Source organism: Lissotriton vulgaris, chromosome 2_1 (genome assembly GCF_964263255.1).
Source record: "Lissotriton vulgaris chromosome 2_1, aLisVul1.2, whole genome shotgun sequence".
Lineage (NCBI taxonomy): Eukaryota > Metazoa > Chordata > Amphibia > Caudata > Salamandridae > Lissotriton > Lissotriton vulgaris.
This window is the reverse complement of record NC_141687.1, coordinates 592667953-592682830: the sequence shown is the minus strand read 5'-3', so window position 1 is coordinate 592682830 and position 14878 is coordinate 592667953. Positions and strand designations below refer to the sequence as shown.

General features: G+C 44.5%; 1 protein-coding gene across 3 annotated transcripts in view; it reads right to left on the bottom strand.

Annotated features, from left to right (window-relative positions):
• The window catches only part of KCNQ4 (potassium voltage-gated channel subfamily Q member 4), a 1014801-nt gene that overhangs the window by 529603 nt on the left and 470320 nt on the right, over nucleotides 1-14878 (bottom strand). For all 3 annotated transcript variants that reach the window (XM_086955633.1, XM_086955634.1, XM_086955635.1), the window contains exon 2: nucleotides 390-480. In XM_086955633.1, coding sequence (XP_086811759.1) covers nucleotides 390-480 — 91 coding nt within the window. The remainder of the gene's footprint in view (nucleotides 1-389; nucleotides 481-14878) is intronic.

The following is a 14878-nucleotide window of genomic DNA, read 5'->3' as shown; positions in this document are numbered from 1 at the left end:
CAAGCTGCAGTGAATTAGGAAAAGAGCATGTTAAATTTAACAAAACTCCTCTTTTGATCTTCTGTTAGACTGGCAAGATTGGATTATTGCATGAGATGCAATACACCCTCTCCAAAATGTCACTACTACTTTTTTGCCTTTGGTAATACAGTTTGAATACTAACATTTAAAAATATAATTTACCATTTAGTTTTTTTTGTAAGAAATTAAACTGTTCTTTCACCAAAGAGGCCGCAGGCTCGCTTGCATATTGGCACATAGTAAGCACCATTTGCGCACACACCTCAGAATAGTGTGCACAAAGACACTGCATTGCCGCTCACCAAACAAAATAAATAGAGAGACCATTGGTGGGTGGTAATGAACATAAGTTAAGGGCTCCTCCTTACCAGTATTAAGAGTCCCTCGTTGGCCAGGTGCTGATGCTCTGGGATGGTGGAGAAGACGGACAGCACCAAGCAGCTGAAGACCAAGATGAATCTGAGGAGGAAAAGAGGAAGGAGAGGTTAGGAGAAGGCGGCTCGTGGAATGCCTAGGGCCCAGAGAGGGAGGTGACCTCAAGTCAGGGTCATCCAAGCACACGCAAACTGGGATCCCGCAGTCAGGTGTGGGCTCTGCAGCCGATGGGTGACCTCATGTCAGAGTTATCAATACCCAAAGATCCTGCGATCAAACCTGGACTCCTTTGCCGAGGGTGACCACATGTCAGAAGTGTCCAAATATAAATATCCTGGTATTCTGCCACCAAATTAGGATTTTCTGCTGCCAGACTAGTCACTGATGTAAACTGGAGTTAAGGGGTAACACCAAAACTATTCAATTACCTTTGACACCCCGCAGTTATGGCACCCTCTCGATGTGACCTGTCTGGATTATATTGTGTTGCTACTGAACAACCTGCAGGTAGCAACGTGCAACTATGAGGTCACGTTTGGAACAATACGAGATTCGTCACAGAAGCAACGTCAAAGACATAGAAGTAGGACTAAAGGGGGTCACTCCTTGGTGACCAGGAGATACTGGTAGATTCTCTGCCCACTATGACCAGTCCCTAGCGACATGATGATACATTGACTTGACATGTTAAAGGTTAGAAAACGCTCGACATTTTGAAACGTGTGATTTTGATGCAACATGGAAACCAGATAAAGCTGCACACACTACAGGAGACTTGAAATGCCTTGTTGTGGTATAGATACGGTTGTTAGGCGATTATGTCATAGCTCATTGTCATTCTTACAATGTGGGCCATGGCATGCTTATGCCACTAATGGAATGGGGTCATGTCAAGTTAGTGAAGCGATTGGACCCGGTGACGGCTGGATGTGTTTTTTTCCTCCTCACCAGTGGACCTGGATATTGGCACTAATAAACAACATTTATTTTTACTTGCGCTACTCCATCGCTTCATTACACTTGTCTTTGGTGTTTTGCGCACGAGCTCTGCCTGAGTGTAATGTTCTTATCTTTTCCACTGAGCCTATCAGCCCCCAGGGCGCTGAGTTACTTCATCGTGATTCATAAGGCTAAAACACCAATCCATACCTATGAACCTGTGGGTATTATGTCATAGGGAAACATAATGGAGACATGAAGGCGTTTTGCTGCTGTGAGAGAATACTATGTAGTGGCCTAGCTTTCACTAGTGCAGCAGGTTCAGTGGCACCGGGAGCCTAAATGTGAAGGGTCCAGTACACCACAATTGTAGCTGTCACGCTACAAAACAACGTACATGTGAAGCCCATTTTCAAGTTTGCATGAAGGCCCGTGACACCTTTGCTATGTCTGATGCTATTACTGATGCTATCTATTTCTAGTGGTGTGTGATTATGTAAGTCGGTTTCCCTCTTGTTCCTTCTTTTCAATCTCTCCTGCCCTCTGTAGTGCTTTGGTGCAGTTTAAAGGCGGCACCAAGCGCTATACATGCTAATACCGAGGTTAGCAGTTTTGTACAATGAAAGCATCTAATAGTCACTTGTGCCAGGTGTTAGGAGAGCATTCTGGGAGACATGTCAACCACCCACAGTGGCAGAATCTCAAGGGCCGTTCAACAGGTCAGAGTCAGAATGTATTTAGGGCCAGGGAGATACCAAGTCCAGTTAGGTCATTATCGCCCCTCTAACAGCATTGCAACACATTTTAGTGAATGCTTCCTTAGAAAACCAAACATATTGCAACTACAACCTCTCTCTTCTAAGCTTGTCCAGCTGCAGCCATTGATCCTGTCATTAAACTTCCTCAACCCAGGGCCACAGCATGAACAATGTGCGCCTGTGCCAGTAATTTGCACATTCTCACCCCATTTCTGATGTATCTAGCTAATCATCAGTTTGTGCTCATGCCCGACGTGTGTGATAGGCGCAGTGCCCATACTACACTTTTCACGTTAGTGAGCATTTTTTGAAGTTGTTCCTAACTGAAAATATGGGGGGAATTGTGTCTTTCTTTTTTTATCAGACTCGTAGTTAAAAAATAGTTATTAAATGTGTACTAACTGATGAAAATATAATATGCACGTCCACACTGACCACATCAGAGGGCTCTGATTATGCACATAAATGATAAATAAGTGATTGCACCGAGGTGTGCAAGTCCATTTGGCACATGAAAACTTTACCCATAAAAACACTGAAAGAGGCTGGAAGTGGAACATATGAAGGAAGTCTGTTCCATGACGCGACTGTGCGCGATTTAAAACAGTGTTTCAAACCTTTTTCTTCCAGTTATAGTGGGATCATAATTCCTTCTCTGATGTTCTATGGTTGAATGCGTTCTTATCCATCTCGGGACACCCCATTTATACACCCCCCACCCCCCTACAACCCCAAACATCCACCTTGTCTCTTAGCTGTGCACACATTTCACTATGCAAGCACAGCCTTGCAAAGTTTGCCATTATTGGCCTATACATGGCTTATGGAGTGATCTGCTTTTCCTATGGCTACGCACTCATGTTGTTTTCTCTCGTGAGTGTTATCCTCACTGGTAACTCGATAGCATTTTATATGCACGTGCATTCCTTGTTTAGCGTTTTCTTGCGAATACTCTGAAACTACTATTTGGCAAGCATTTTATATTATACAGGTGAGCATATACTTAGGTTTTCCTGGTGAGTGACAATAGCGGCTTTCCCCCACAATATTGAGTTTTAAATACCATCCAGCAGAAACATCATGACTAAAATATGACTACTAATATACCTTGAAAGTAAGTATATATGTAAGCATAAACTTAAAAAACTTAACTCCACATCTATGTACCTCGGCCTAGATAGATAGATAGACAGACAGATAGATAGATAGATAGATAGATAGATAGATAGATAGATAGATAGATAGATAGATAGATAGATAGACATGACAAAAATATCCCTGATATGCACATCTTCAACGTACATAGTTGTGGATTTAAGAAGAGTAAAGCTACACTTACTGATATATATATATATATATATATATATATATATATATATATATATATATATATATATATATATATATATATATATATATATATATATATATATATGCAACAATGTTCCTGTTTCACCACTCCACAGTGAAATAGACCATGTAAGGACCCCTTAAGCGTGACTTATTCTTCAAAAGCAGAAAAAAGCAGCAACAATTCTTTACAGTGAAAGTAAAGTATTTATTTCACACAGATGAAATAAAAAGACATGGTTTCGTCCATGACGTGTTTCACTCCTAAAAGGAGCTTGTTCACATAACACGCTCCGGAATGTGACCACAATTTCATACACATAGATATATACTGAGTTCCCAATATTATGATAGTTTATATTTTTCCCACATATTATTGCAGGACAGTATTTTGTCATTCGGTATTGTGACTTACAACCTATTTAACACAAGTAAAACTTACATACAAAATGTTCACAAAAAGGACTCTATTGTGACTCCGGAGCACACCTCGACCAGAATTATGAATTGTGTTTTTTTTAGAATATCACATACTTTGTGAGTAAAACATGCTAAGCATTTTTGCACACCTCTATTCATGAAGTCATGTAGAGAGAGACCATGTTACAGGCCAGTGCGTGGACTTGGGAGGGCATCAGTCTAGGCGTCTAGTGTACTCGAGTGTGAGGTAAGAGTACCTGGATGAAGATTTCTCACCAACCTGGAAAGTCTTGTTTCCACTAATATTGTGGTTTCCTTGCTCTGATATAGAGTTCATTCCTCAAAGAGTGACTTCCTACCCACTTCTCAAGCTGAAACAAAAATACTGATGAAAGCTTTTCCTCAAAGGCAGTCAGATGGTACCTTCTGGTAAATGTACATTTTACCCTCAAAGATAACGACCATGCCTATTACAAATCATCAAATTGTGTAATCAGAGCAAAGAGAGAAAGGTGATGTCTGTTAAAGATTTTAGGTCCTGCCCTATGAACAGCAAGTATCTACTCGTTGCCATGAGTTCTTGCCATCACAGACAGTAAGAGCCATCTGTTTCTACCCTCGGAAACACGAAAGACTTCAGCTTTTGCCCTCACTGGAAGCGAGTGTATCCTCAAAGACTTTCATTCCTTCCCTTAGAGACAGCTAACGTCTCCTTAATGGCGTTCATTCCTGCCTTCAGAGGCAGCAAATATGTAATCTGAGACATAAATATTATTTTACTAGGGTGTGCAAAATGTGTTATTTGCTTTCACCTAATTATGAAACATTTTGGAGAAATGAATGTGAAATTATGCGAAATTGTTTGAAATGCAAATCCATTATTTAGCGCTTTATTTCAGCACAGAATGCATTCTGCTAAAAAAAACTGCACGAAAAACACAAATGGGGGAAACAACAGCTACTTGCGATTTGGTTGTTCATAATTTTGGGAATTAAACGCAACAAGAATAATGTAAAATTCCTGAAATTATCTGGCGAATAAATTGAAATTGTCTGGAGGCTCAAGACCTTCTGAGAATGCGGAAAAGTTCCTGCTTGAGCCCCCCTCCTTCAAAAAGGAAAAATTGATGGCACAATCGTTCTCAGGTAATGGGCTGAGAATCTGGAACTCGCTTCCTCCTTTGCTCCGTGCCATCACCTCCATCCAGATTTTCAAAGCGGACCTCAAATCTCTTCTATTCCAAAGACACTTTCAGAACTAATTCTCTCCTTCTCAGACCCCGCCAGGAAGTTCTTTAGTCATTGTAAATGTTCCTATATATTTATATTTTTGTTTGTACATTCTGAGCTTGTTGTGTTTGATATTGTGTTCCTTTTGCCTGCGTTGTTTTGATTCTATGACCTGCTATTTTTCGCCAGGAAGTTTTGTAGTCATTGTAAATTTGTCATATATATTTATATGTTTGTTTGTACATTCTGTGCTTGCTGTGTTTGATATTGTGCTCCTTTTGCCTGCGTTGTTTTGATTCTATGGCCTGCTATTTTTGTTTGTTCCATTTTTGTAACAGTTCTCTCATGTAACGTAACTGGTTCTATTGTACAGTGCTCTGACACTTTCGGATAAAGTCTGCGCTTTATAAAAATGCATGAAATAAAAATAAATAAAACGATGCTGCTTCAATTTAAACTTCACCCAGGCCTTGTTTCTAGCCTAAAGAGAGGTGGAGTGTCTCCTCACAGGTATCAGCTCCTCCTTTCGAGGCTGCTAGAACTTCTTCAGAGACAGTGAGCGCGTCTTCCTGAAGTTGACAGTCCTGGCACTCAGACTCAGTGGCGCTTTAAATGTACCCCTACTAGTAGGTACTGAGTATATGCACGTTTATTTGAAAGGGGAGTACCAGCACTCCTCAGCCGGGGCAGTACTATTATAAGGAGATAAATAACGCTTCTCAGCAGGTAGTACTTTAAATGGGAGAGCACCGGCACTTCTCAACAGAGGTGCAATACTTTTATTAAGAGAGTGCCGGCACTTCTCAGCAGTAAACAGATACTCTGGGACAGAGTTCCTGCTCTTGTACATTTCCATTTCGAGCTGGTCCAGCCTCTCCCCGCAGACATCCGGTCCCCTCTCCCAGTCCAGCACCTCCAGTTTTTACCTCACGATGAGGCACGTGCTCGTACCGTGCTTCACAAATAAGAGTTAAACGCTACACGATGTTTCTCATTTCAGCACCTCCGGTGGGAAAAGCCTCCGAGATGAGTGCAGTAATATTAGTGATGACTGTGCAGCACTGTGGGCCCCCGGGGTAAGCTGCCGCGGGGAGTCTCATCACCTGACAGAAAACTGCTGCGCAGAGGCCTTCTCTGCACGTGGTCAGAGCGGGGGGAGGGGTTTGGTGGAAGTGCCGGGTTAGAAAACGATGGCGATGGCTTCTACGAAAACTGGAGACGCCAACGCCGGACTTTCAACCTTCACCACAGCAAATCCGAGGGTCAGTACAAGGTCTGAACACATTAAAAATTACTGTTATTGTGCATCACGTTTCGCGCAACCCGAAACTGGATGAATACACACTCTACACTACAGCATAAATGAATGAATGAATGGACGAATGAATGAATTATTTAATTTATAGTTGTACATACGTCGAATGTTTGCTTATCTGTGATAATGTAACCACCAGCAAAAAAACATGCTACTCGTTTTATTACCGTAGGTTGGAGAAAAATAGAATTAGTCCTGTTAGATTCCTGTCTGTGAGCTACAGGTGAGCCAGCGTAATTCTGTGCCATGTTCTTATCCCTTAAAGCTTCATCACTCCGTTCAGTAAAAAATAAGAACCAAACGCAAAATGTAACTAAAATTCAAACCATTAAAATTCAAACCATTCCTATTCCAAAAGACTTCTATCAGTCTATTACTTTGAAATGCAGCATTGACCCAGCTCTCAAAAGCCACCCCGCCCCCTCAAAGCAGCATGCTTTACGCCTCAAAAAGACTATCTCAATAAAAAAATTAAAAAAACAATGTTTGACAGCATCATTCCTGTGTCGAAAGAGCTACAATGGCGTCCAATTGATGCTCAAATCAATTTCAGATTGTTTGTCTCATCTCCAAGGCGATTCATCTTAAACGTCCAGAAAGCTCCAAGAAGATCTCTGGTGCAATAAACAAAGCGAGGAGTGACGATCATTTGAGGGTGGGAACGAAGAAGTAACATTGTCCATTCAGCTCCACCGCAATAATTTTCAGGGGCAGCTCGAGCTCAAGTGTGAAGAAGGCCTGCTTTAAAATAAGAGAAAACTCTCCTGTACACTCACTTTCTTGCCAACCAATCACTAGGCACGCACATTTGGTTCACCTGTCACGTTTCATTCCCCCTTCTAAACCTAAAAATCCTGTCTACCTAATGTCTCATCATTTCAACGTATTCTTCCTTAGTTCTTGCCTCCCGACCCGAAATCTCTTCTCGTTTTACCCTGTTTCCCATCCATGTACTTGATGTACTCCATTGCACTGTATTGTTATTATTCTGTACATTAAACTAACTCTCTTGTTGGGCTAGATCAAACTATATATTAAAGTAAACTTAATACATCAAATACCAGACACAGTATGCTGTGTTGGCAGTTTACATAAAGCAGTTTGTAGTAGCTTAGTGAGTTTAATGGCTGTTTTCGAGGTCTACCAGATAGGATTGGCATGGCAGTGAAGACTCAGACTTTCATCCTGCTCAGTTGGATAAAAGAAGCAGCACTGAATAGAGTATATTTTCAGCTTTACTATATGACAAAAGCTACTCCTGCAAGTACCATGTTTGCTGAAATATTTTTACAAACAATGTCAATAGAAAGCAGGGCCGGACTGGCTGTAGCAGACACTGGGTGTTTTCCCTGTGGGCTTGAAACAAAAGCTGCAGAAGTGCTGCACACTAGCATCACCCCCTGCTCGCCCCCCCCCCCCCTGCTTATTCATACTGCAGATGCACCAAGACAGTAGTAACGGGTCACCACTCTCTAAAGAAGTATGTAGATCCCTGAACTTGCCTAGGGCTGGAATAGTTTCACTTTGCTAACCCTACATTCCATTTAGCCAGATGTCACATCCAGCATCAACAGGACGTTAGGCTGAAGTGTAGCCTGTTTGCAAACTGTCTTCTGAGTGGCACGAGGCAAACATAATAGCTGCAGTGTATTAAACACACAAAAAGTTGCAAGGTAGATCACATGCAACTTTGCCCATTCCTAGTTACAGCTGAAGTCTGAAGCTTGAAATGCCTGGTTTTACCTCATCATGGCCCTAATTTCAAATTGCATAGTACTTGAGGGACTGTAAAATCACATGTGATTTCATCATTTCTGTATGGTAAGATTGCCTCAGTACTGTGCAATTACAATTGGAGCCCCACCGAATTATGAATTTCTGTGTGGGACCAATTTTTCAAGCAGAAAGCCACACCATTCTGTGTTTTTTTCTGCATACATTTACCACCTACTCAGAGTGAACCTCTGTCAAAAGGCATGTTGGGTTCAGACAAAGCTGGTCCTGATATGTCACATAAGTGTGATGGAACATATATATATATCTTTAATGTGTGCAACCTCTTGTTCGTTTGATTGGCAGCGCCGGTGACAGGCTTCTGAGAAAAATGTTGGGCTCCAGCATTTATTCATTTGCAAATTAAGTACTGGTTATTTCACGCTGCCAAAGCGAACATTCGGTATCAGGTGCAAAAATCTGCCCCCTTCACTCCAAGCCATGCAAAAATGGCATTTCTCTCTGATTGTTTTAGCACCTATTTATTGTCTGCACTTAAAATGAGGCTGGGAGTATTTGATTCAGGAATTCCTCCTGCATCGAGTACACACAGCACTGCCTATATATTGATATGACAACTCAAAGATAGGGACTGTGGGCTTTTTTCTGAGGTTCAGCATACATGCCCAAATATAATCAATTCCGTAAGGTATGCAGTTCCTAACTGAGTCCGGAGACAGGTCGACTAGGTGGTCATAAGTCATTACTGATTACAGGGGGAACGGGGAGTTCCTCCTGTTGGAATTAGGGTCCTCACACACCCGGCTAGGTGGCATGCTTCATCATAGGACGTGCTCCTCGTCAGGTCGGCACTGCAATACCTGAAGGTCTCCCTATGAGGGTTTTTTTGGCTGAGATCTTTTATTCCAATTAGCTGTTTGGTGCCATGGGGTGAGGGGCCTAAAGGTGTAGAGGTAAGGAGTGAAGATCAGTGGACCAAGGGAAGTTAAAACAGGAATTGGAAGTACCAGAGAAGATCATTTGAATCAATAGGGCTTCCAACCTCATTAAAATCAATGTGGTGTAATACTGAAGTAATTTTTCAGAATTGTGCGCTCTGTCAAGTGGCCAACATGTTTCTCGCCTAGTTGGCCTATGATCTAGTGGTGATTCATCAGGACCAGTAGAGTGATTCTCTCCACACAACAAGTGGCTGTCCGGTAAAGTATCCCTAATAAACCCCCTAACAAACCTATTGTGTAGTACCTGTAAAATTAGACCAACCCAATTTAGGTTGGTGACTAACACCATTGACCCCTGGCAGGATTGACACTTGGAATTCCCAGTGTTGTTTGCTAAACTTCAACACAGTCGGCAGTCCTAGCCACTTGCTGCCGGGTACCTCTGTTGGATGGCACAAGGATCATCCTGACATATGATGGCGATGCTAGTAATGTCAAGCGGATTCTTGTGAAGAACTGGGACATCTTTAAGAGCGACACCACTCTAGGTAATAACATAGAGGACAGACCCCACATTACCTACATCAAAGGGCGCAACCTCAGGGACCAGCTAGTCCACAGTGACATTACCATGACCAGTGGTGGCAACTTCCATAATTTACAAGGTTTCTTTTCCTGTGGCCATTGTAAGGCGTGCAAGAACAGCCTGATGCACAAAGAAATGAGATAGGTTCTTACCAAGAAATGTATCTCACAATTTCTCACATGCAGTACCAACTTTGTCATCAACATTATTGAGTGCCCTTATAAACTATGGTACATTGGCAGTACTACCCTGATGGCCAAAAAGTGAATCTTAGAACACATGAGGGCCGTCAACAACAGGGATCCCAGGAATCCCGTAGCCCGGCACTTCCAAGACAAACAATTTTCAGACTTATCCCAACTCATATATTGTACCATTTCGCAGATAACTAATGATCACAGCGTTGGGGATAGGGTCTTGAAACGCAGGAAAAGGGAATCCAAGTCCATAGTTGACTTCCAGACGAAAATCCCGGGAGGGCTGAACAAGGATGAGGAACTTGCAGTTCACCTCCAAGAGGAATTATCTCTTCACCTCTATTCCTAATCTTACATTTCCTTCACCTGCAATGAGAATGAGACTTCTACAGTTTGTATGTACAGACATATATTACGTTTTTAACTTTGCACTTTGATGCTATTTTTCTTTTGCTTTGTTTTCTTTTTTTTTAGGAGGAACCAGAATTTCACCAGCACAGGCTTCCCTACCTTTTTCTTCATCTTCACTTCTGGGATTCCATCACAGATAAGATTTATGCATGATTCATTTCAGTTGTAATTTTAGTGGAATGTGATGCATTATGCAGTTATGGTCAATATGAGTCAGGACACTTGTCCAGTATCCATGATACGCTCACTTTGAGTAATTATTTAGACACCCGGAACATTTACTACCAAACTAGACCTACCCATACTGTATGGGAATTTATCAAGAACACGCTGAAATTTTGGTACTATGCCTACACACCTATTGGCCTGCAGTGTTATTCTTCTCTGGTCAAGGTTTGCATTAGCAAAGTAATTATTTTTTTACTTTACCCATGATAGTTAGCCTTCACCACTATTCATGTGACTACTTGGCTAACTGCTGGATTGTCATTTTGGTATGTACTACTCTCACTGGCTTAAAATATATATATTACCTACTGGCTGTCGCCAGTAGGTATATATAGTTAGGATTTTTTCCCTATGGGATTTTTGAAAATTCTATGTCTAATAACTTTGGCGTTTGTGGACGGAATCGGCTGAAATTTTCAGGAAAATGGCACATTTTGTTTCTGAGCAGCCCTCGAAAATTTGGGGGGGTTTCGTCAAGGGGGGGCCGAGAAAAAAGGGGGGTCCCAAAACGCGTTTTTCCCATGTTAATTTCCATAGGGCGGTTGGCCTCACTTTTAGCTCGAACGGCTGAATGGATTTGCACGAAACTTGGCAAAATTGTAGTGACTGTTAGCCCGATGTGCCTTTGCTAGGTCTCAATATATGTGCTTCAGTGGATTTTGAGAAATTAACGTTCAAAAAAAGATATATATCTGTAACAGCGCTCCGGGCTGCGCTCCGGTCCGCTTACTATTCGCGAAACGGAACTTTGCGATGCGAAGCTGATTGGCTCTCCGGTGTCTGTCAACATTCTAAACAGTCCGGAGCGGCCGCCATCTTATCTCTCGGTAGGATCGAGAGAGAAGAAGAGGTGAAAAACGAAGGGGGAATTTAATGAAAGGGGGCAAGGTATACCCCTCTTGACCCCCTAGGAATGATGTTGGGGTTATTAAAGGGTCCCGTGGGGAAAATAAAAAAAAAATTGATTTTTCACGGTAGAAGCGCTTCCCGGGCCGAAAACTGGGCCGCAAACTGGTAGCGAAATGGGAATTCGCCATTTTGTGTTTCGTTTTAATTAAATTACTAGGTATAAGGGGGTGCGGGAGACGTATCTTAATCCCTTATGTTTTCTGAGGGTGGCTGAGGAGGCTCATATATGTTGATATATGTCTTCCAGCGGCTGTGCGTGCGCCATCTTATCTCTCGGTAGGATCGAGAGAGAAGAAGAGGTGAAAAACGAAGGGGGAATTTAATGAAAGGGGGCAAGGTAGACCCCTCTTGACCCCCTAGGAATGATGTTGGGGTTATTAAAGGGTCCTGTGGGGAAAAAAAAAATTGATTTTTCACGGTAGAAGCGCTTCCCGGGCCGCGAACTGGGCCGCAAACTGGTAGCGAAACGGGAATTCGCCATTTTGTGTTTCGTTTTAATTAAATTACTAGGTATAAGGGGGTGCGGGAGACGTATCCTGATCCCTTATGTTTTCTGAGGGTGGCTGAGGAGGCTCATATATGTTGATACATGTCTTCCAGCGGCTGTGCGTGAGCTTTTTTTTTTTTTTGCTGCGTCACGTCTGTTAACGTTCGATTCGATGGAAATCAGGAAGTGTTGACCGCCAATTTGTCAGTGCGATAAAATATTTTGTTATAAATGAATCCTTATTGATAAACATTGTCTGCGCCATCTTGCCTTTTTTCCAATGCCACAATTTTGTCGTGCACGGCAGCCATTTTAGATGCCTTGACCAGACTCACTCTCTGCACGCCGTCGATTCTCAGCACGGCTCCCCACCCTCGCAAGCATCTCCCCCACGCACTGGTCACCCCCGCTCTCTCTCTCATGCATGGGCCATAAACTTCCCCCCATCTGCGCTGCTCTTCCCTGAGAATCACACCCTGTGCCCGCCCGACACCTCCCTTTCACCCTATTCACTACCGCACCCTCTGACACTCCTCTTCCTCTGTGTCCGATTGTCCAGGCCAGTCCCAGGCTATCACCTAGCCCTGCGGATGTAGTTTATGGCCCCAGCTGTAGAGAATCCAGACATGCCAACCCTCCCGATTCAGGCGTGAGACTACCGATTTCAGTGCTAGTCTCCCGCCTCCCGATTCCTGCAAGCAAAAACCCGATTCCTCGGGGGTTTCAGCTGACAGGGCTTGGTATTGTGTTACATGCTAATTCTTCCAGGAAACGTCAGAGGGCCGATGCAGGGGCTCTAGAAGGGGTGATAAACCATTTAAGCCTCATTAACAAGCGCATGGTCTTTTAAAGATCTGTGAAGTACTCGGGGCGGCGGTGTGTGTGTGCCCTCTTTCAGGAGCGGGCGGGGGGGGGGGCACTGCCAGCAACTTGCCAGGCCAGGCAGTGTTCAACACTTGCATCACCCTTTCTCTGCCTGCTATTGCGCTCCATGCTTCGGAAAGGTAAGAAAAAGAACGTGCATTTGAGTTTGAAATGTTCGATCCTGTAGCAGTACACTTGCAAAGCCCACACATGACAATAACCCGATTCAAGGCCCCATTCACCCGATTTTTTAAAAATATATAGCACTCCAACAAAGTAGGATTATAAAACTTTATTAACTTATAAATATATCGAACGCAACAAAAACTGTAAATACATTTAAAAAAATTTTGGCAAAAAGAAGCAACAATGGTCAGTAGCTGTCTTTTGTGCGAATAGTCCCAAGGCAGCACAACGTGCTGAGTTCTGGACGGCACCCAGGTGATGTTACCTGGGTGCCGCACTGGTTTTTGGTTTCCTACAATGCAGCTCAGAAAAACAGCGTGGGGCGTCCCGGGTGGTGCGGGGGGAGGCCTCGTCGGTAGCGGTCTGTTGTGCGAATAGTCCCAAGGCAGCAGAACGTGCTGAGATGTGGATGGCAGCCAGGTGATGTCCAGTAACTTGCCGCACTGGTTTTGGTATCCTACAATGTTGCTCCGAAAAACGGCGTGGGGCGCGCCGGGGGGGGGCGTGGGGGAGGCGGCGTGAACGGGCCTCCCCAGGTGGCGGCCATCCAGCTGAGTTGCGCCCGCTCTTGCGGCTACAGCGTCTCGCTCACCATGTAGTTGAGTTGCGCCCACTCTTGCAGTGCAGCGATAGGCGGCTGCCACAGGACTCTTAAAATGGCGGACGGCTCTTCGGATTTGGGCCTGGTCCACTAAAATGGCGCTGGGACACCTTGGAACTCGGACGCTTGCCTGCTAGGGCTTGGGCTCCATTCTCGAAAGCGCCCCCTCAGCCGTGAAGATTCTACAAAAGTCTTGGGGGCCCTCGACTCCTGCAGGCTTCCGGTGGGGAGCGGCTGCCATGATTGCTCGCGGAATGACCACGACGGAGCCACGAGATGGTGGTGCTCTCATGCTGACGCCAGCTTCAGTCTGAATCATCCAGAAACAAGGTGGGGCTTTCATCGTTTGGGGAAAAAAAATGTTCTAAACCAATGAAAAGTGTTATTTTTAGGTCATATGACCAAGCCTTCCATCATTAGGAAACCAAAAGTAAAATGAACCAATGAAAAGTTTTATAAACAAGTCACATGACCTGTTATGCGGCATAGGGCTACAAAAAGCGTAGAAAATCCGTTGGCACGTGAGGCGGCGTCAGTAGCGGACCGATGTGCGAATAGGCCGAAGGCAGCACAACGCGCCGAGATCCGGATGGCACCGAGTTGGTGTCCAGCAAGTTGCTGCACTGGTGTGGCTATCCTACAATGCTGCGCCGAAAGTCGGCGTGGGGCGCCCCGTTGGCCTGTAAGGTCGCGTCAGTCAGTGGGGGCTGTGCGTCTCCCCCAAGATGGAGGCTCCTCGGCTGCAGTGGGGCACCCCTTAGCGTTTCACTTGCCGTCCAACTGAGTTGCGTCCACACTTGCGGCTACAGTAGGCCGAAGGCAGCACAACGCGCCGAGATCCGGATGGCACCGAGGTGGTGTCCAGCAAGTTGCCGCACTGGTGTGGCCATCCTACAATGCTGCGCCGAAAGACGGCGTGTCCAGCTGAGTTGCGGTCACTCTTGCGGTACAGTGACTCGAACGCGCCGAGATCCGGATGGCACCGAGGTGGTGTACAGCAAATTGCCGCACTGGTGTGGCCATCCTACAATGCTGCGCCGAAAGACGGCGTGTCCAGCTGAGTTCCGGTCACTCTTGCGGTACAGTGACTCGAACGCGCCGAGATCCGTATGGCACCGAGGTGGTGTCCAGCAAGTTGCCGCACTGGTGTGGCCATCCTACAATGCTGCGCCGAAAGTCGGCGTGGGGTGCCCCGTTGGCTTATGAGGTGATGTCAGTAGTGGACCGATGTGTGAATAGGTCGGAACCAGCACAAGGCGCCAAGATCCGGATGGCAAGTCCTGGATGTTGAGTGCCATAGTTGAGAGTTCTGAGCAGTGTTTGTAA